This window comes from Pelophylax lessonae (genome assembly GCF_965119305.1).
Source record: "Pelophylax lessonae genome assembly, chromosome: 2".
Classification (NCBI taxonomy): Eukaryota; Metazoa; Chordata; class Amphibia; order Anura; family Ranidae; genus Pelophylax; species Pelophylax lessonae.
The window spans coordinates 564,361,114-564,383,572 of NC_138769.1; the positions used below are offsets into that span (position 1 = coordinate 564,361,114).

At 39.7% G+C, this 22,459-nt stretch overlaps 1 protein-coding gene across 1 annotated transcript in view; it reads left to right on the forward strand.

Moving 5' to 3' along the window:
• GDF11 (growth differentiation factor 11) overlaps nucleotides 1-19,710 on the forward strand; it is a 240,756-nt gene extending 221,046 nt beyond the window's left edge. Inside the window, exons 2-3 of the mRNA XM_082245741.1 lie at nucleotides 11,686-12,059; nucleotides 16,308-19,710. Of these exons, the coding sequence (XP_082101867.1) occupies nucleotides 11,686-12,059; nucleotides 16,308-16,688 (755 nt within the window). The 3' untranslated portion in view covers nucleotides 16,689-19,710. The remainder of the gene's footprint in view (nucleotides 1-11,685; nucleotides 12,060-16,307) is intronic.
• Nucleotides 19,711-22,459: the final 2,749 nt, after the last annotated feature.

Sequence of the window (22,459 nt, forward strand, 5' to 3'; positions counted from 1 at the left end):
ACTGGGTGGAGGCTAACTTATTAAAGCACAAATTCACTTCCAAGGGCTACAGCCTGGAGGAACTTGATGCTATTGCCCAAGAGGTGGGGTCTATTGACCGTGGGCACATTTTAGATCCTTCATCCAAACCAGTGCCACCAGAAGGGGTTGTGAAGATTCCCAAAGTTCTTCCTAAGTTTACTTTTTTTACCAGCTACTCTTCTCAACACTTTCTGGAAAAGAAACTTCTTAGAAAACATTGGGGAGTCCTTAAGAGTGATACAATTTTAGGGCCTCTCTTGCCAGAATCCCCTTCAGTCACTTTTAGGGGCTTGCCCCCGCTGAGGTTGTCGATTGCTCCTAATATCGTAGATCCCCCTAAGAAGCCTACCCCATTTTTCCAAATGAATGGGTTTTATCCATGTAGGAGGTGTTCAATTTGTAAGGTGAATCATTTGAAGAACAGGAAATACACTGGGTTCTCCTCAAATGTCACCAAGAGGGAATATGAGATAGAACACTTTGCCACATGTTCCACTAAAAACGTAGTTTATCTCATCACCTGTCCTTGCGGCCTACACTATGTGGGCCGCACCATTCATCCTTTTCAGGTGCGGATGAATGAACATGTGGCAAATATCAGGAAAGGTTTCCCAAAGCATTCACTATCCAAACACTTTGACGAGAAACATGCCGAAGACCCTAGGGGTACCTCTTTCATGATTATTGACGTTCTTCAACCACATTGGAGGGGCTGTCATATAAGGAGGGAAATATCAAGATTAGAGACCAAATGGATTTATTTGCTTAAGGTATATATGCCTTTTGGCCTTAACATCGAATGGGATGTTAATGCCTTCATTAATCTTGCCTTAGGCCTATATATCCTTTTTGGTTCTTAATCATTCCCCTTTAATATCAATTGCTACTTTTTCTTGTTGTCTTTTATTGTCCCTCTGGGTGTCATATCTTTTATATGATTAATGTATTTTATTGCATTTCCGTTTCAGTGTACTTGTACCTATTTTAAAGATTTTAGGAATTTAAATGTTGATTTATTTATGCTGTAAATTTCTAATGCCATAGATCAAATATTTATTGTCTTATGTTATATGTTATTTTTGCTGCAGTGCACTGGAGCTGGCTCCTGGTGGTGTTCCCCTCGAAATTCCGAGTGGGATGTTATTTATTTGCATTTATGATTTTAATGGTGGCTGTGTCCCCAGTTGGATTGCGGTATTTTTATGTTCTTCCTGCCTGCAATCCATATCGAATCATGTCCAGAGCATTTGGGTGGAGCTTGTCTGTTTTACCTTGTTGCTAACTATTGTGTTTCCGGATTATCCAACCACATCCTTCCGGTGCTCCGTAGTGGAGCGCATAGGTCACTTCCGGCTGTGGGTGTTCGCGCCGTGAGGACCTATCAGGTGCTGTGGATAATCATCAGATTGACGTGCTATTTAGGGTTTGTGACGCGGACGCTGGACTATGCCCCCTTGACAACGTCGTAATGATGAAACGCGTTGGAAGGAACTAGTTCAGCGACATCACGTCACACCCGGAAGCCCGAGGTCGGCCATCTTTTTGGTGGAAGGTGTATGGCCAGGAACCTCCGGCTTACTGCAGCGCTTTCATGCTTTGTTACATTCTTTGTGGGTGAGTGCACACCTTATCTATACATCAATAAATTGTCATTGAGGTATCACACTATGGGCATGCCCCATCTGTTCAAAGAGACAGGATGTCTCTTTGAGAGACATCCTGTGAGGCATCCTGTGAGGGGTTTTGAGGCGAGCCTATGCCGGTTCCAACAAGAGGCTTGGATATCCTGCTTTGTTTGGGAAATAGGCTGGAGTAGTCCTGAACTACCTGATGCGCTTATCCCACTGCTTTCTGGTAAGAGGCTGTGTATGGTGGTTGGGACCTCACATTTTGTCATCGTCTTATTCACCTAGGTGCATGACCTCTGCAGTTTATCTGATTTGAACTGTCCTTTCGTGTACCACTGGCTTCATTGGCTGGGAGGATCATTTTTTTTCATTCATTTGTTTGGACTATTATTCCATTTCTATTTTTGATTGTATTGGTGTATGATTCATGCCTACATATATTTGATATGAGACTACTTCATTTTTGTGCGGTTTTAGTCATTCACTGTATATCCAACACATTTCTGTCATTAGTGTATGTGTAATTTGACTTATGCTTTAGCGCAACTCCCTTTTTGTTCCTGTATCCACCCATAACCTACCAAAGTTAGGAGTTTGCGGCTTTGGCTTTTGAGGGGCGCGGGTTATATTTTCTTTTCATTACTGTAACTAATGACACTGGCCTGGAAGGGATTAAACATCTAGAGCGATCAAAGGGTTAACTGTGTGCCTAGCCAGTGTTTATGTGTATTGTATAGGCTGCTTTTGCTAGGAGAAGAGATGGATTTTATTCCCTGTTTTGCAGGAACACAACATCCATCCCTTCTCCCCTGTCAGAACGGAGATCTGCCTTGTTTACATAGGCAGAGCTCAGTTCAGAGTCTCTGCCTGGCGATCGGCGGGTGCCGTCAGACATTGAGTTCCCGGCACCCACAGATCGGCTTCTGTTGTGAATAATCACAGCAGAAGGGACCCGCTAGCAGTTCGTGCATGCCTTCTGCAGGCGGAAGTGCAGGATCACATAATCTGGCGCAGAGCTGCCATCCTGTAGCAATAAAGCAGCTATAGGGTGGTCAGCAAGTAGTTAAATATCAGGATTGGGGAAAGTGTCTACTGATCTGTTTAGACTTGGCAGTCAGTATATGAGTTATGCAGTATATTTATATTTAGGAGCATTGTCCTGCTGAAAGGGTAGCCTTAGTCCCACTCTGAAGTTTCCTAAAATGTCACTAAACCGATATCATAAAAAAAATTATCAATAAATGTTGTATTCCATGCTGTTCGTGCTCACTCATTCACTATGAGATTCTTTTTCTGTATCCTGCAAAACAATAGCTTGATCCTGCTCCTCTCTATATCCACCTTCTGTTCATTTTCCCAATTCAGCTGGGAATTTTGTAGCTGTGGTGGCAACTCTGCACATGCTCAGTTTTCAGTGAGTTTCTATGCTGAGCATTTACTCCCTATCACATCTGAGCAGCTCGTGTCACTATAGAGTCACACATGTGGGCTTATACACAGTGGTAAATGACAGCCCACTCCCTCCCTCCTCCTCTATGCCCACTAACCAGCTAAACACAGTGAAAATAGAGGTTGCACTTCTGTGCTTTTTTTACTGTGTGACTACTTGTGCTACGTGTTCTTTACGATTGTTGCAGTCTTCTGCCTGTTCCTGCAGTTAGTTGCTATTGTCCCATCACTGTATGACATGTATGTACCTAATTTACAGAATGCTTTACTTTACTTTTGTTGTAATGTACATCATGTACTCAATAAACGTGATTGTTAAAAAAAAAAACACAGTGAAGGTGGGATATTACATGTAGAATAATGGAGGCTTCACCTCTCTCTTATTTTAAGACACAGGCTGGAGGGGCGTGACACAGCTTGCGACTGGCAGAAATCTACCCACACTATTTCATATATATATATGTATATATATATATACTTGTATGCCAATTTCAAACAGTTTATTGATATTATTTATTTATTTTTACTCTGTATTCCAAAGGCTGTTTTTTTTTTTTTTTTTTTATTCATTTAAACATGTGACCAGCAGCAGAGGTCTAAAAGCTCCTCCTGCTTTTGTTTTCCTACAGACCGACTGGGAAAGAGCTGAATCATGTGAGGGCTGTAAATTGATTAGGAAAAAGGAACTTAGATGTGTTTTTTTATAATTAAAATAATTACAGTGCCATCATCCATATACAGAAAGAGAAGGGACAAAGTACATTAAACAGTATGTGTTTAGTATTAAATCTGCCCGATAACTTGCTTTCCTTGGTTCCTTCTTCCACCCTCTCATCAACATGCTAATGAATATATACAATAAAGGCATGAAAATTCTTCCTCCAATCCTGAAGCCTTTTATTATGCACATCATTATTGTAGCTAGACTAATGCTAGTTAAAAAAATGGAAAGGTAATGTTGTTACTATAGAAACAATATATATATAGTGTATAATTTATACATATATATATATATATATATATATATATATATATATATATATATATATATATATATATAATATTAATATATAGCATATATATATAAAAATACTAAAATAGTATATAGTATAGCCCCTCAAATCATCATTCAAAAGAGATTCTATGAGCAATGGGATCCATGATTGGAATATTAGAAAAGTAGATAATGTGATGTGTTTTTATATTTCTCTAATCCTAAAAGCTTTGAACAACACATTGTACCCTGTATGTACCTAATGTACAACTGTTGGTTTGTTTGTTGATGTTATACGTGGACTATAATTGTACAACTCTGAAATTGTCTACCCATATTTTTTAATGCAGATCAATAAGGCAAATAACTGGTTGCATTTATGTACTGTTTTCTTATAAGATGGTACAACTTATATGTACTCAGTACAGATGGGTCTCCAAACTTCCAAACAAAGGGCCAGTTTACTGTCCTTCACACTTTGGAGGGAGCAGACTGTGGTCAGCGTGTTTAGAAAGTGCCCTGGCATCAATAGGAATAAATAATATTCCATCACTTGTAATAATGGGAGGAATAGTGCCCCATTGTTGGTATCAAGGAAGCAATAATTCCCCATTCTTAGTGTCAGTGGCAAGAATTATGCTGTGTTATTTATTTCATTTGGAGGAATAGTGACCTGCCTTTATTTGGCCCTTGGGGCACTATTCCTCCTAGTGAATTCAACAATGGAGCATAATTCCTGACAATGGTACTAAGGATGGGGCATTATTGCTTCCTTGATACCAACAATGGGCCTCTGGGCCGCAGTTTGGGGTTCACTGGTAAAGATTGTTTTATAATGGAACTCTCCAAAGACCTGCTACAAGTGCAATATCACCTAGGCAACTTGTGTTACAACTTAATGCACTTTGACAGTTTGTATTATCTGTTCTCTACATTGTAAGAAATTCAATAAAAGTTATGCTTCAAGAACATTCTTAAACAATAAAACCCTTCCACTTTAAATACATACCTTATTTTGTACCCAGCCATTTCATCACTGAGCCTCTTTGCTTCCCAGGCAGATTATGGCCTGAAAACATCACAGCACCCTGCCTCAGTTATCCTCTCAAGATCCCCCAGCACTGATGCAGGGAGTGGGCAGGCTCATGGGAGGAGTTATGCAAAATACCTTGATAGGTAGCTGTCAGACTGAAGGACTGATTTTTCCTTGGCAGGCAGAATTTGCATGCAGACTGCCCTAGGATATGCCCAAATACTTGCTGAGCCTTCATGAATGAAATACTATAACTAGAATCCAATGAATGAAAAGGGCAGGCCAGGGACAGTAAGGCTAGAATAGGAAGGGGCTAAATGATGCTCAATGTCCTCCAACCATAAAATGAGGCTGCTATATATGACTTGCTGCAGTTTCTAATGCACACTCTAGAATCTCAGAGTGTGCAATGAGTATGCAGTGAAATCAAAGTAACACAGAAAAGGTTCAAGTGCTAGTCCTGAATGCAATTTTCCTGTTGTATCAAGAACCCAAAAGTTATTAATTGTAGAAGCTGTATATCAAGTGCGCCACGGCTGCCCAATCCTTAACACGGGATGGTGTATAGAAACAATTGAAACAGAAAAGAAGGATGGCGCTTTTGTGTGCACATATGGCTTATAAGTTTAAATGATAACCCCAATAATAGTCTCATAATGAGCCTTGAAGGTTTAATAAACACAAACGGATAAAAATCAATAAATGTACTTCCAAACTGAACCCTGAAGCCTCCGAGTCTCCTTGGGCTGCTGTGGGGATCCCTGGTGGTGATAATGAGACTCCAATAACATCGGGTGACCCAAGATGGAAAGGGGTGCTCCCTGATGGTGATTGTCAGCATCCAATGGTAGAGGCTCACACGGTCTCCCTAAGGTACACAAGTCACTTGTACAACCACAAGGGAGGCCAATTGTGGCTAGTACCAATAGTTTCACCAGTGGAGTTTCCAAGTACATTGATTCTTTTCTTCAACAACTCGTTTGTCAGTTACCTTCGTACATAAGGTATTAGTCCCAAGTCCTTGATGCCTTGAAGTTTTATACATGGGAGGATGACTATTTGTGGGCCTCCCTGGATGTAACATCTCTTTATACCTCCATTCCCCATGATGTAGGACTTCAGGCCATAACACATTTTTTGACACAGTCAGGTTCTTTTAACTCACTGCAGTCTATCTTTTTGGTTGATTGCACTGAATTTTATTTGCGACACAACTACTTCTCCTACTTAGACCAATTTTATCTGCAGATTAAGGGCACAGCCATGGGGGCCAATTTTGCCCCAGTTTATGCAAATTTGACGATGGGCCTATGGGAGGAACATTCCATTTGGAACAATAATCCTTTTGCTCGTTATATTGTTTATTATGGATGCTATATCAATGATATTGTTCTCATTTGGAGCGGGGGAGTCAAAACTTTCGGCTCCTTCGTGGCCCATTGTAACGCCAACCCGTTGGGTCTTTCATTACATCTGTGATTGACCCCAACAAGTTGGTGTTTCTGGACCTAGTCCTTTCCCATGATGGCCCATCGATCACGAGTAGGAATCACATCAAACCTACTAGTGGTAACTCATATTTGCATTATACCAGCTGTCACCATCCAGCGTGGAAACGTAACATCCCTGGAGGCCAATTCCACAGGCTCCGGCGTATTTGCTCCAACCCGGTAGATTATTGTAATCAGGGTGCTAAAATGATGGAATGTTTCTCAGACAAGGGATATCCCTCACCTTTGGTGAAAGGAGCTTTCCAAGCACACTTGGAGCCCATACAGACCCCAAAACACACCAAGACAGATAAAGTCAACACTGTGAGATTCATAAGTGGATTTAATGATCAATATAGGGCAATTTCCCAGATTATTAAAAAACATTTTAATATCCTTCGTCTAGATAATAGACTGGCCCCAGTCCTACCCCCCGCCCCAGTCCTACCCCCCACTGTGAGGATGCCATACTGAACACCCTGATTCCCGCTACCTCCCACAACCCACCTGTTTATTATGCATAGGAAATAATTTAAAACAATTTACAATAATAAAGTTTGAGTCAAATTCAGAATTCAGACTCAGCTGCCCCTCCTGCCTCAACTTTTAACTGCCTCTAAGCAAATATCTATTTTATTTGACCAGTGAGCATTTAATCACCGCTGTGTTTTTTATTTCTTACTAAAAAAAAAAAAAAAATTAGGGAAAAAAAAGGTTTTTCTTATTTTCTGCCAGTAAATTTTTAAAATAAATAGTTTTTCTCCTTCATTGATGTGCGCTGATGAGGCGCCACTGATGGGCACTGATAGACTGCACTGATGGGCATTGATGAGGTGGCACTGATGGGCACTGATAGGCGGCACTGACGGCCGGCAGTGATGGGCACTGATGGACAGCAATGATGGGCAGCACTGATGAGCACTGACGGGCGGCACTGATGGGCATCACAGATGAGTGGGCACTGACTGGCAGCACTATGGGCACCTATGGTGGGCACTGATGGGCACTGTTTTTTAACTTTTCTGTAATCAGGGCACTGATGATCAGTGCCCTGATTACCTGTCCTAGACTCCCCTTTGGGGAGGAGCCGCTGATTGGCTCTCCTCGTCACACACTCTGACAGTCATATAACTGTTAGACAGTCATGTCGTATGACGTCGTCCCAGAACAAGAGCCGCACCCCTCCGCCGTCATTTGACGGTGGGTGGGCGATAAGTGGTTAAAAGCTGCTTTTTCTGGACCAGCAACAAACAAACCAATATTGGAGATCTTGCTTTGTGCACTGGTGCGCAGTCATGTTGAAACACAAAGGGGCCATCCCCAAACTGTTCCTACAATGTTGGAAACATTAAATTGTCCAAAATGTCTTGGTATGCTGACGCCTTAAGAGTCCCCCCTCACTGGAACTAAGGGGCCAACTCCTGAAAAACAACCCCACACCATAATCCCCCCTCCACCAAATGATTTGGGCCAGTGCACAAAGCAAGGTCCATAAAGACATAGATGAGCAAGTTTGGGGTAGAGAAACATGACTGGCCTGCACAGAGTCCTAATCTCAACCCAATAGAACACCTTTGGGATGAATTAGAGCTGAGACTTCAAGCTATGCCTTCTCTTCCAGCATCATTGCCTGAGCTCACAAATGCGCTTCTGGAAGAATGGTCAAAGATTTCCATAGACACTCCTAAACCTTGTGGACAGCCTTCCCAGAAGAGTTGAAGCTGTAAAGGGTGGGCCAACTCAATATTGAACTAACTGTACGGACTAAGACTGGGATGCCATTAAAGTCATGTGCGTGTAAAGGCAGGTGTCCCAATACTTTTGGTAATATAGTGTAAATTATGCAGCAAGCGTGATGTTATCATGATTGATCAGTGGCAGGCAAAGATTGCAACACTAGATTACTGGTCTGCACTCATAGAAGAGGTATTCAATGACGAAGAAGTGGCTGTAAACTTTTTGAGCTAAAAAATGGGTTTATGGGATTTTTAAAAAACAATTTGGGAATGGGAAGGAGCTATATAGCAAGAAAGAAAGGATGTGTGAGGATGCACATTTTCTTGGACATGAGCTTTAAGTTACCGTACACCACATGATAAAAATCTAGCACTTTGCTATTAAAAAAACAGAAAATAACCAGTTGATGAAGAAAAGCTTGTGAGTGTGCAACATCAGAAATAGAATGTTAACTCTAGTTTTAATATCTGGAGAAAACAAACACATTTACAGGTAAATTGATTTAGTATGTGCAAGGCAGCGGTAATATTAAAATATTTTGGCACTTTAATCAGGCATAACATTTTTTATTACATTTGTACATGGTCTTGAAAAAATAGCAATTATTCATTCTATTTATGTACAAATGTTAACCTAAAACTTCGGCCATCTGTTTCATTTAAGTGTAATCATTACCCCCAATTTGAAACATTATTCTACCTTCACAGTCTCCTCCGGCACTTCACTATTAAATAGCATAAAATAGAATACATGAATGTTTATTCCCTTAACTTCAACTAAAAAAAAGAAGCAAAACAGGCATGTTTAATCTAAAGAACCTGTAGGTAACTTGGCAGCGACTTCTCTTTCCACAGCACAGTCTTATGTACCATTATTGGGTTGTGCTATTAAAGAGGTAGTAAACTCTTCCATTAGAAAAAAAAATAAAAATTTGCGCAGTTGCTGCAGATTTGTTGGCTGCGCATCCATGATGCGAATTTCCCGTTCCACCACATCCCAAAGGTGCTCTATTGGATTGAGATCTGGTGACTGTGGAGGCAATTGGAGTACAGTGACCTCATTGTCATGTTCAAGAAACCAGTGGTGAGATGATTTGAGCTTTGTGACATGGTGCATTATCCTGCTGGAAGGAGCCATCAAAAGATGGGTACACTGTAGTCATAAAGGGATGGACATGGTCAGCAACAATACTCAGGTAGTTTGTGGCATTTCAAACATGCTCAATTGGTACTAAGGGGCCCAAAGTGTGCCAAGAAAATATGCTCCACACCATTACACAACCACAAACCTGAACCGTTGATACAAGGCAGGATGGATCCAAATTTTGACCATACTATTTGAATGTGGCAGCTGGAATCGGGACTCATCAGACCAGGCAACATTTTTCAATCTTCTATTGTCCAATTTTGGTGAGCCTGTGTAAATTGTAGCCTCAGTTCCCTGTTCTTAGTTGACAGGAGTGGCACCCAGGGTGGTCTTCTGGTGCTGTAGTCTATCTGCTTCAAGGTTTGATGTGTTCAGTGCCTTCAGAGATGGTATTCTGCAAACCTTGGTTGTTACGAGTGGTTATTTGAGTTACTGCTGCCTTTCTATCATCTCAAACCAGTCTGCCCATTCTCCTCTGACAACAACAAGGCATTTTTGTCCACACAACTTCCACTCACTGGATATTTTCCCTTTTTTGGACCATTCTCTGTAAGCCATAGAGATGGTTGTGCTTGAAAATCCCAGTAGATCAGCAATTTTTGAAATACTCAGACCAGCTCGTCTGGCACCAGCAACCAGGCCACTTTCAAAGTCACGTAAATGCCCTTTTTTCCCCATTCTGATGCTCAGTTTAAATTTCAGCAAGTTGTCTTAACCACTTTACCACCGGAGGATTTTGCTGTCTTACGTCCAGGCCACTTTTTGCGATTCGGCGTTGTGCGACGCCGTACCCAAACTAAATTTACGTCCTTTTTTCCCCACAAACAGAGCTTTCTTTTGGTGGTATTTGATCACCTGTGCGATTTTTACTTTTTGCGCTATAAACAAAAAAACGTTTATTTTGAAAAAATAACAATATTTTTAACATTTTTTTTAAATGAAATTCCCCCCCAAAAAAATGTAAAAATCTAAATTTTTTAAAATTTTTGGCCAATTTGTTTTCTGCTACCTATGTTTGGTAAAAAAAATCACAATAAGCGTATTTTGATTGGTTTGCGCAAAAGTTATTGCGTTTACTAACTAAGGGAAAGATTTCTGTCATTTTTGGTGTTTTTTTTTTTTAACGAGTAATGGCGGCGATCTGCGATTTTTTTTGCGGGACTGCGACATTGCGGCGGACAGATCGGACCCTTGACTGACATTTTTGACACTTTTGGGGGTACCAGTGACATTACTGCAGTAATCAGTGCTATATATATATGCACTGTTACTGTAAAAATGACACTGGCAGGGAAGGGGTTAATTTTATTGGAGAGGGAGGGGTTAATGTATGCCTGGTGCTTACTAACGTGTGTGGGGGGAGGTGACTGAGTAAGTCAGGGACAGATCGCATGTTCAGCTATGCCGAACACTGCAATCTGTCACTCCTTGTCACTTAGGAGATCCACCCGCTCTGTTTACACAGGCGGGCGGATCTCCAAACTAGATTCCCTGACGATCGGGGAAGAGTGGCGGCGATCGCCGCCGCTCCTCCCCTGGTCCGACTCCCGCTGTGACTGAAAACAGCGGGAGCACGCCTCCGGCGGCACGCGAGCGCCGCCTACAGGGAGAGGAGTCCAGCGACGTAGTACTACGTCGCTGGACGATAACGAACCACTGTGCCACAGTACGGTCAACGTGACTGGTCGGCAAGTGATTAACCAGTCTAGATGCCTAAATGCATTGTGTTGCTGCCATGTAATTGGCTGATTAGCAATTTGTGTTACCAAGCATTTGAACAGGTGTACCTAATAAAGTGGCCGGTGAGTGTATAATATTGCTTGTACACAAACACATTTCCCATTTTCATTCCTGTTTTTGAAAGTATTGTGTTTAAAGACAACACAGAATGAAAATCCAATCTTCCTTCAATTGTGAATACCCTCACCATGCAGTTAATTAGGGACTGCAGTTGCAACGTACTAAATAAGAGGAAGAATAAAATGTGTAATTTTCATCTGCAGAAGCTCCAGTGATTTTAGGCTACCATTGGTGTTATTATTATTTCTTTATGCCTATATAAACTAATTATTAGAATAAAATTAACAGAAGGGCTTGTTTGTCTGAAAAATGTGCAGTGTGGTCTGTTTTTTTTTTGTGTTCCTAATATGAAATGAGTAACTCTGGTAACCTGTTTTTAACTTTCAGCGGACCCAGCGGTGAGACTGGATGGGAGCCCTATCTGCTGCTACTTTAACTTCAGTCCAAAAATCATGTTCACCAAGGTAGTAAAAGCTCAGCTATGGGTATATCTGCGACCTGTGCAGCACACCTCCACCGTCTACCTTCAAATTTTACGTCTCAAGCCTGTAACGGATGAAGGCAGCAAGCACATCCGAATTAGATCTTTAAAGATTGATTTGCACTCACGCACAGGCCATTGGCAAAGCATCGATTTCAAGCATGTACTGCAGAACTGGTTCAAACAACCACACAACAATTGGGGCATTGAAATCAATGCCTTTGACCCAAATGGAAATGACCTTGCTGTCACCTCTCTTGGTCCTGGAGCAGAAGGACTGGTAGGTACTTTCATTTCAAAACATTTCATGATTTTGGCACAAAGCACAAGCAAACTACTAAGACTGGACTGCCTCTGTTGAGTAAGATAGCTAGCTTTTGTAGATTTTGTTTGTAGATATGGCAAATTGCCATATCTGCTCATTGTAGAATTGACTTTTAAACTTTGCCTATTAGGTATATGAGTGGATATTGACTGGGAGAATTGGTTGGTTTTTCCATGTTCATGTTCTGATTATGATCAGTTTATCATCTCTTACTGAACCTGAGCAATAAATGGACTACTTTGGTAACACAGAAATATAAGTTTTCGATTGTCAAAAAAAAATCTCTACTGATTAGCATTAAAGTGATTGTAAAGTTTCATTTTTTTTTCTATTAAAATAACAAACATGTTATACTTACCTGCCCTGTGTACTGGTTTTGCACAGAGCAGCCCAAATCCTCTTCCTTCTCGGTTCCCTGGCTGGAGCTCCTGGGCCCTGACTCCTGTTGAGTGCCCTTACAGCAAGCAGCTGCTATGGGGGCACCTGAGCAGAGCTGCAGCTCCGTGTATCCATTCAGAGCTGTTCGGCTCTGCCCCCTCTCTCTTCTGATTGGCTAACTGAGTTTGATTGACACCTGCGGGAGCCAATGGCGCCGCTACTTTGTCTCAGCCAATCAGGAGAGAGAATCCCAGAAGGCTGAGGCACTTGTGAACAGAGAAGGGGCTTGGGAAAGTATTAGGGGGGCTGCTGCACACAGAAGGCTTTTTATCTTAAAGCATAGAATGCATTAAGATAAAAAACCTTCTGAATTTACAACCCCTTTAATATGAATAAATATTTAGATGTTTATACTATGCTTGGATAGTAATACCTAATGCATAAAACTACTCTTGGAAATAGAAAAAAAAAAAAAAACCTCAGGCAGGTATACTAGGTACATATATATATATATATATATATATATATATATATATATATATATATATATATATATAATATATATAAGAAACGGGGGTGCATATTCGCTCGCACCAAAAGCCATCTGGAAGACCAATGACCTAACACTTATTAGGTAGCATTTATCTTAGCCATTTCTCTCTGTACACTATTGGGGTTCCCTTGGTACTAAGAGATGTTGATGAGCAGAGACCACCATATGAGGCTAATATTGCAAGTGAGTGATCACAAGTGTGAACATTAAACTTGTCCTTTGGCCTTGAAGAAGTCACCCCTTATATGTATTTTCTTTTTTTTATTGATATAATTCTTGCCTTTTCTATTTAGTCCACAGGATGGCGCTTTTAGTGTCACTGCCGATGCACGAGTGTCATGATGCTTTGACGTCATGACGCAGGTGTGCAATGACGCCATCACGTGGTAGCCGTGGTGCCCATTTTGACCATTAATGTTATAAATAGAGTAGACCTTAGAGAGCCAGCTATATTTGTTATGTGCTTTTTTGATTTGGTGCAAAGTTAGACCTTTAATTTTTTCACTCCTGACGAGGCTCGTTTTTTGAGCAAAACATGTTGAGTTAGTTGTTTTGCACCGTATTTCTTTTAATTTGGTGATATACACTATTTTAGTAAGGTGGTGACTGATTACTTAACTACTTTCTATAGATAATGGTGATGTTTTCTGAGAGGTTTCAGCCAATTTGCTTTCTTGGGCTTTTTTGATTTTCTAGTTGAGTACTGAGGGGGGGGGGGGGCTGTGAGAGCAGAGGGGGTTGTCTAATGGACCATTCTAATGGTTCTCCAACCCTACTATTTGTTTTTATGCACTTTCTATACAACATGGCATACATGTTGTAATTACTGCCACAGTAATTGGTGAGCCCATTGTGGTGGAATCAAACTACAGAGGGTTGATTACATTATTCAAAGCCACGAGGTACTCTTTATGTGGTGCCTTAATTGTTATTTAAGGGCCCTTCATTTACCTCATTAGAGGGTCCTTACTTTTTCTGTTTTTGATGTGGTTTTGGCTGAACCTCTGTCTCCATGATACCACAATTTTGTGACAGGAGAGATTGTGACATATATCCTCCTAGTCCTTTTTTTGGAAGGTTATGAGTGTTCATGTTCCGTATCCTAATAGTATTTAAAAACAAACACACACAACAATCTTACCATTTACTAAAATCCTAAAAAATGTTAGGTCATCAGTTCTCCGAGTGGCTTTTGGTGTGTGGAAATACACCCCCCCCCCTTTCTTGTTTAAGTATATGTACATGCCATATGAAGGGAGTTTTGAATTTAAAAAACACAGTAGGCATTAGTTTACGTCAGGTGTACTAGCTACACATACCACATAACATTTTCACATTCCTTGAAAACATTTACTTTTCCTATCAATAAATCATTTTGAACCAATTTCTAAGTAAAGGCAGTTCATAACTATAACATTTTATGAAGCCTTTAAAAACACTTTTACTACCACCATATTGGAAAAACACAGTGGGGAGGTGGACATCAATAATAAACACTGTTTATAAACGTCACTCTGGAAGAAGCCTATAGGTAGTCAGTGCATCCGTTATTAGACACAGTATATAGAGCCGATCTGGCCAGCTCTGTACTGTGTGATTGCTGTAATGACCAATCACAGTGATCGCAAATGTAAACAGACCTACATTGAAGAGTCCTCTCACAATAAAGGAAGGAGAAACTAATGAATGAACAATTACTCACTAGTTCCAGAGCATAGACAGCAGGAGATTCAGGATGGGGGGAGGTTTTTGTTGGATCATTTTGTAACCCCTTCTCCCCCCCCCCCCCACATTCTGTCTCTTTTGACCTGTATAGTAACACCCCCCCCCCCTTTGACCTTCACATTAACCCCCTAATCTCAGTCCTCCCACTGTATGTAACCTGTACCTTAAAACCAGCATTTTTTTAGTTTCCAAAAAATTGTGTTAAAATTCACAATGGGGTGTCTACTTTACAAAAATAGGTTATTTCAGGGGTGTGCATAATGTCCTTGCATTATTTTTAGGGTTTTTGTGGTTAACTTTTATCTTTGTAAAATAAAAAATAAAAATTCCAGGTACCACCAAAAGAAAAGTCTATCTGTCTCAAAAAATAAAATAAAATTCATCTGGGTATATTGCGTGACTGAGTAATTGTCAGTCAAACTATAACTGCTGGAAAAATGACATGACAATGTAGGGGTATTTACAGGCTGGTACTTATATTATGGTATATTATATTTGATTGACCTTTAAGTTGAAATGTACTTTGTTTTTTAGTTCTGGAGAGAGTTGGAAAGGGTTAAATCCATGTTAGGTTTTTTTTGTGCTATCTGTGTCCCACTGGGAAGGTTTCCCTTCATTTCTAGATAGTAGGAAGAAAATGTCTAAAGTGAGGCTAAGTCGTCTCTTAGTTGTCACCAGAACGAATGTCCCTATTGGAAGATTTCCTATCACAGTGGACATTGGGATAAAATAGACAGGGTCAGTCTCCACAGCGGGGATACAGACAGCAATATGAATATGATCTGGGTTCTAAATCTTCCCTACTCTATCCAAAACTAAAGGTTTTAGATTTTGATTTTAAAAGAGAAGTTTGGAAATTGTAAAAAACAAACAATTACACTCACCTTGTTGGATTCAGCATTGAATATCCCCTGCCATCTCTGCAGTGAGAACTGAGTGATCAAACACCACTGTGACACTGTAACTGTAGTCAGTGGCTCTCTGCTCTCCCCTCCAATACTCACTGGAGCACTGGGTTGTGGAGGGGGCAGGAGGGGCTGGCTTAGGATCTCAGTGGATCACTGAGAGGCTGAGCCAGGTGCCGGTCTAGGCATCTGGGTAGATCCAGACCAAATGGTCTGGATCTTTTTTCTTTCCAAGCCTGGAACGGCTGAGTGATGTCAGCTGACAGCAGTCTGTAGCCCGCTGTCAGCTGAAAAAGGGGTCACAGGAGTGCAGAACAAACTGTAATCCACAGGAGAATTATTGCTAAAAAAGCCTTTGTCACACTTCTTCTTTAAGATACTGCTTTACCTAAACTGCTGAAAGGCTTGTAATTTAGTGCAAGTTCAAAAAGATTTTTAAAAACTAAGGCTAAGGACACCAGTCATTTGAATTGACTTATTAGTAGTCTCATTGTTATAATATAAAATTGTACGGGGCATTTGGTCTGCAAGTTACCCCTAATCTATAAATCTTGTGATATATTTAGAGTTATGGCAACATTGACATTTTCCATGCATTATACTATGCCATACTTATGAAGCCTGTGTCGTTTGTTCCTACAGCACCCATTTATAGAGCTGCGCGTGATGGAGAACAACAAGCGATCAAAGAGAAATCTGGGCCTTGACTGTGATGAACACTCCACTGAGTCACGCTGCTGTCGATATCCACTAACTGTGGACTTTGAGGCCTTTGGATGGGACTGGATTATTGCTCCAAAACGATACAAAGCTAACTACTGTTCTGGCCAGTGCGAGTACATGTTCATGCAAAAATATCCCCACACTCATCTTGTTCAACAAGCAAATCCAAGGGGATCTGCTGGCCCTTGCTGTACCCCAACCAAAATGTCACCCATTAACATGTTGTATTTTAATGACAAGCAAAAAATTATTTATGGCAAGATACCTGGAATGGTTGTAGACCGCTGTGGGTGCTCCTAAGACTTTGATTCTTTTCCTTTTACCTACTTATCTTCAACTTCTTTCTTTCTCTCAAGGGTACAAGCAGACCAAAATTTGGTATTGGGGATAGTGCAGTATTTGTGCTATCACTCCCTTTTTCAAACCCTAGTTAAAAAGCTAGAGATATGACACTTTTATATGTCCAAATTCTGCATTTAGTTAAGCTCTTGCAATGACTGCCATTGTCTTTTAGACATGGGCAATATGACAGCACATTATTTTGGGGTCCTTACTTGTAATATCTCATAAAAACAAGTATAGTTGCAGCTCAAATCATGATGTATCATATTGCACTAGATATCTGAGACCTTCCAACAGTAAGGCAGTTTGCAGTGAAAGATAATCTATTTTACTGGAATCAGCTGCAAATATAAAAGGTTTGAAGGTATATATTCATTTCTAAGATTTTACTGCATCATTAAAATGCTTGCAAGTTGTTGGTTGCAAACTGGGGCCAAAAAGATCTGTTTTGCACTTGACAGCTGCTTGTAATTGTAAGTGACTTCCTTTGTTTTCTCAAGTACATAGCATGGATTGCTTTGTGCTTTATGTTTCACTGCCTCTTCCATAACTGTTCTATACTTATCTAATCACTGGAAATTTCCTCTTGCCTATGATGTTTAGCAACTCTTCCTTTAAAGGAAAGACTCCAGAATATATGCTCTGGGGGTTGTTGCCTGTATCAACTGCTCTGTGCAATAGAAAATGCAAAGCATAGACTAAATAAAAGGCCCCTTGAATTATCTTTGTTGGCTAATCATACAGCTTGTTTGTCCTTACCATTGAATCTAAGTCATATGCTTTACATAGCATATGAAACGCATCGTCGCCAATGGCAAAGGCCAGTGTCCACCCTTAGTTAGAGTAAGCCTAAGACTTGAAAATTATTTACTGTTGGTACTCTGTCAAACAAAAAGCTTAGTTCTTGGCCTGGGTTTTCTTCCTCTAGCAGTGCAGTGAGTATGAAACCACAAGGTAGTCTGGATTATCTTGGTGTTAATGCTTCTCAGGGATTGGCCTAACATCAGATTTGAGTGTTGTTCCTTGTTATTTATCTTTCCCTTTTTTAAGTTATCGTTTAATAAGTTGCTTTGGATAAAACAAATTTCTGAAATCCAGAGATTGCCAACACATCTTATCTTCCAGTGAAATTTCAAGTAGGCATCATACATATGCCAACATATTTTCATTTCATTGCACTCTGAATAATATTATCAGTATTATTAAAACTATTGACATTATCGACCATAGACAATATTTGCTGTTAAAACTGACAGTGACTATTAGCTGTTGCTGGCAAATTTTATTGTATTCCATGAAATCAATTCTATCCTTTCTAGTCCAGCATATGCACATTAGATGCTGCATCACTTCATTGTTAGCAAAAAAAAAAAAACAAGTTCCAGGTTTGGAAATATAATAGCTTTAATTCATTGATACATTCCTGTTTGGTCAATGATAGCATAGAAATAGTCACTGTTGAACTGAATCATTTGACAGCAAGGTCATTAGTAGTTAAGGATAGGCTAGTGCTTGCAGTCATTGTTTGTGGTACAATATCAAGCCCATCACAGTTATTTTCTTAGTGATACTAGTAAGACATTGATTCACCACGAGAAATACATTAAACATGTACTCGTATGCCTTAAGTATAGGTACTTAACACATTTGCAGACAATTCATAAAACAAAAAAAAAAGTTCAGAGGAACAAATTCACCGCAGATCTTATAAGAGCAATAACATTTCAGATATTAGTACATTTCTGAAATGACAGTGCGAGCAGAAGGGACATTACTCGTGTTTCATGTTTCATTAATATAGGGAAGAAAATCATGGACTTCTGGTTTTGGCCTATTGCTATTGGAGAGATCTGCTGCGGATATTTCTTCAGCAAAAGAGGTTCAAAAGATCCCTCTTGATAGTTGAGGGATCAATGGCACCATTTGCACTATAGGAGGTCTTTGGACCAGTGGAAGAAGAGATGCCATTTATTGTTCCTGTTTAGTCTCCAACAGGCATCAGACTTGAAGGGACAGGTTGTCCAGATGCTGTACATTCTGTCTAGGAGGCACTGCACTGTAAGCAACCACATGCATCAGAGCTGTACACCCAGGACTACTAGAGGCCCTTCCAAGCTGGGACTATATGTGTATGTTTACCTGTGTGAGTGGGAGCAGATTGCAGCAGGTGTATTTAGACTTTAGAGGAAAGGGGTTGCTTTGTGCTGGAAGGTGATTACCTGCCATTAGAACAGCATGAAAATTAATGTCTAATTTAGGAGTGACAATATCCTTAAACCAAATGCCAATTAAGCCCTGTGTTGCTGTGCAAGCCTCAACAAACATTAATGGAGTATATCTGTCACAAACTTGACTTGATTGTGTGTAATCACTGAACAGCCATTTGCAGCTTCAAGCTTTGAGCTTCACTGTAACCATTATCGCTATCATTACATGATGCTCTTATAGCTACTTGCAAAATCATACACCATTTACTGCACTTGCATTGGGCAGCTGGATACCAGATGGATTGTCTGCCAGCTCTTTCAAAAAAGAAGACACAAGTTGGAAATCTCTTCTTTGTTGACCTATCCAAATAGGAGCTTATTAGCTGGACATTAGAACCTTTGCCTTATCAATGTGTGTGAATTTATGTGCAACTTTATGACTCGTATATCTCCCTTACAGAATTGTTTATGAGAGCTGGTGTGATATGTTCTTATATAAAGCATTTGTGTTTAATTGGATGGAATGTTTTACGAGTGTTGTTGGTCCTTCTTCTTTTGGAGCTTATCCATAAATTGGAGGAAATTTGGTACTGTGAAATTCTATTGTTGCAAACATAAATACATTAATCATAAACTGTTCCATTTGTATGTACAATTTGATTTACATTATTTAAAATATAAGCTATCGCAGGCACTGTGTGATCTCCGATCTTTGTCTCTCCAGATATGCAGGAATGGTCCATGAAAATGCAAAAAGGTTTTTTTTTGTTTTTTTTTTTGTTAATAAAGAGGTAAAGTATTTAAAGCTACAGTATTTACAGTCAAATGTACCAAATAACTGAATGTACAATGAATACATCACTTTAATAATATGTTTGCATAATAATCAAAAACGATATCACCGACAGAGAAGTGCATTGTTTCCCAAGTCATCTTCTGCTAGAATAACAGTATATCTAAAGTCAAAGTCAGGTTTTGTCTTTGTCACCATGGAGCAGATTTACTCTCTTCATTTATCCTGGTGACAACTGTCACAGTCCCTAAAGTGGGAGAAAATCCAAAATTTTGTGTTGTCACCAGAACAAAAATAAAATAGGAAATAGTGAGGCATTTTCCTGACATTATGGAGATTTCTTTTTACTACCTTCCTTGTCTACAGGACTTTAAGAAAATTCTGCCCTATGGGGCACAGCTTGCAAAAATAAAACAATCTGATAGTCCTTTTAACCAAAATAAAAACAAGTTTTGGCTCTAGATATATTTTAATGGTACTTGTTTTCTAAATCTCCTTGATACCATAAGTTAAACTTTTATAATGTATTTATACATTCACTTGCATTCCTGCCGAAAAATATGTAAGGCATGCATTGTTGGAAGTCCCTGAAGACAGCATTTGAAAGAAAATGAAATAACTATTAATGTCTGGAATATTGTGAAAATTTTGCACCAGTCAGCTGATACCCTGCAGTAGGTTGGTTCCTTCCAAAGTATTAATGCCCCAGCATGATCTCAATATTTGACTCGTATGTGTATACATTGTATAACATCCTATCAGATTCCTGAGGACTGCCAAAAGAGAAGGCGCCATCCTCTGTTGCAGAAGTGACATCTTAAGCGTGCATTGTGTAAATAGAACTGAATACAAGGTAGACTGTTGAATAACTTTGCATGTACATGCTGAACTACCAGCTTGAATTTCTCTTTGGATTCAACAATCCGAAATCTGTTGAGTTGACAACTTCCAACAAAGACAGTTCTTTTAAAAACAGATTATATTTAATCTGTTGGAAATTAGCTTTAAATAATTTATATAAACTTTTTATAATGCAGATTTAAAATATGTTTAGCCATGCAGTGGCTTATAGGAGTATTTTAAAGGAGCAATCAATATCAAGTCATAGTAAACAAAAATATGTTATACCTACCTAACTAGAGTGATAAAATTCACCTCTGTTCTAAAGGAGGTGAGCAGTACTGTAATGGGTGACTTTTTCAACAGTATCCATAATAGATGGCTGAACAAGTTAAGCTCTGGTGGTTAACAAAAAAAAAAAAAAAAAAAACTTTTGAAGTGTTCAAAATTGAACAGACTTTATTGATTATCCCTTGCACTCTAGAACTCAGCCTGATGTAGCGAGATTCAGCAATGTGAGCCAATCTGGCTCTATTGCATTGCTTAGAACTGTCACTTTAACATGTTTTCATGCAGTGAAGGGGAAGGAAACTAGGCAGCTTCGACGAGGGCAAGACACAGGGTTGACCTCATCATTGCGATGGTGCTCCTTCATTGTCCAATCAGCTGGCTGAGGATATGGAGGAAAACAAGCCTTGAATGGTTATATGTAATGGACAAATGAGGTCTCCTGTCCATGCCACATTGCAGAGGTTTGTGAATCACAAGACTGGCTCTATCCATTTACCCAAACTTTATATTTAAATTTTGGCTGATGTTTAGCTTTATTCTCTTATGTGCTCTGGAATCATTTATTCCTTTAACGTTTTCAACCATTAAATATGGCATATCTGTATTTGAAATGAAGGGTGCAATTTCCTGCCTTTAGCAGTCCAAATTATTTTATAAATGTTTTGGTAATATATATGATTAGAATTGCTGTATTTTTATTGGTAGGGGACAATTCAGTCATCAAGCTCCTCATGCTGTGTATAAATGGTATTACTCTAATTTGTTTTTGTGCTTATTGTAAATTTCCTAGCACCAGCTCCTCCATTTTTATAGACTTTGTTTTGTACAATAAAGTGCATTAATGTAGCCTAAATGTAGTGTTTTTGCCTTAATTTACATAGCTATGTTATGAAACCAAAAGATATGTGAGGTCCTTTTTTTCACATGGTTTAAACAAATATACAAACAGCGCACATGGGGGAGACATGAGTACAGACCATGTTGACCACGTATAGGTTCATTAATAAAGTTGGTATTCACAAGAAGGCAGGAGGAGTATTTTAACCAAGATATTAAAAAAAAAGGGGGGGGAAAACCTGATAAATATCATATCAGCAGACAAGGTCAAACAAGTACAATGAGATTCGATCCATATGGAAGACTATGGAGCGACTGTGGGACATTCTGAAAATTACAGAGAGATGGGAAAGGAGAAGGAAGAGGGAAAGGATAAAGAATGGGGAGAAAAAAAGCATAGGGTAGAAAGAAGATCAAAAGCAGGTGAAGGGAAGAAAGGAAACTGCAGAAAAGAAATGTTGCAATGTCTATTAGGCAAAGAACCTCCAAGCAGGATCATTTATCTACTCTGGAGGACAAGGTTCATTGGAACCCCAGGAGTTTATCCAAGCAGATCATATCTTATAAAACTTGTGGGGACATTTCCTGCTTGCCATAGGTGTGCACAGCCTATTGCATTAGGGTGTGCACCTGAAAGCTCAAACACATATGTGTGTGCATGTGTATGCATACACTGACAATGTCAGTAGCGCAGTGGACAGTGTACAATTTTTACAGATTTTGTAGGAACCCCATTAGGGGCTTTTGGTAAAATATCAGGG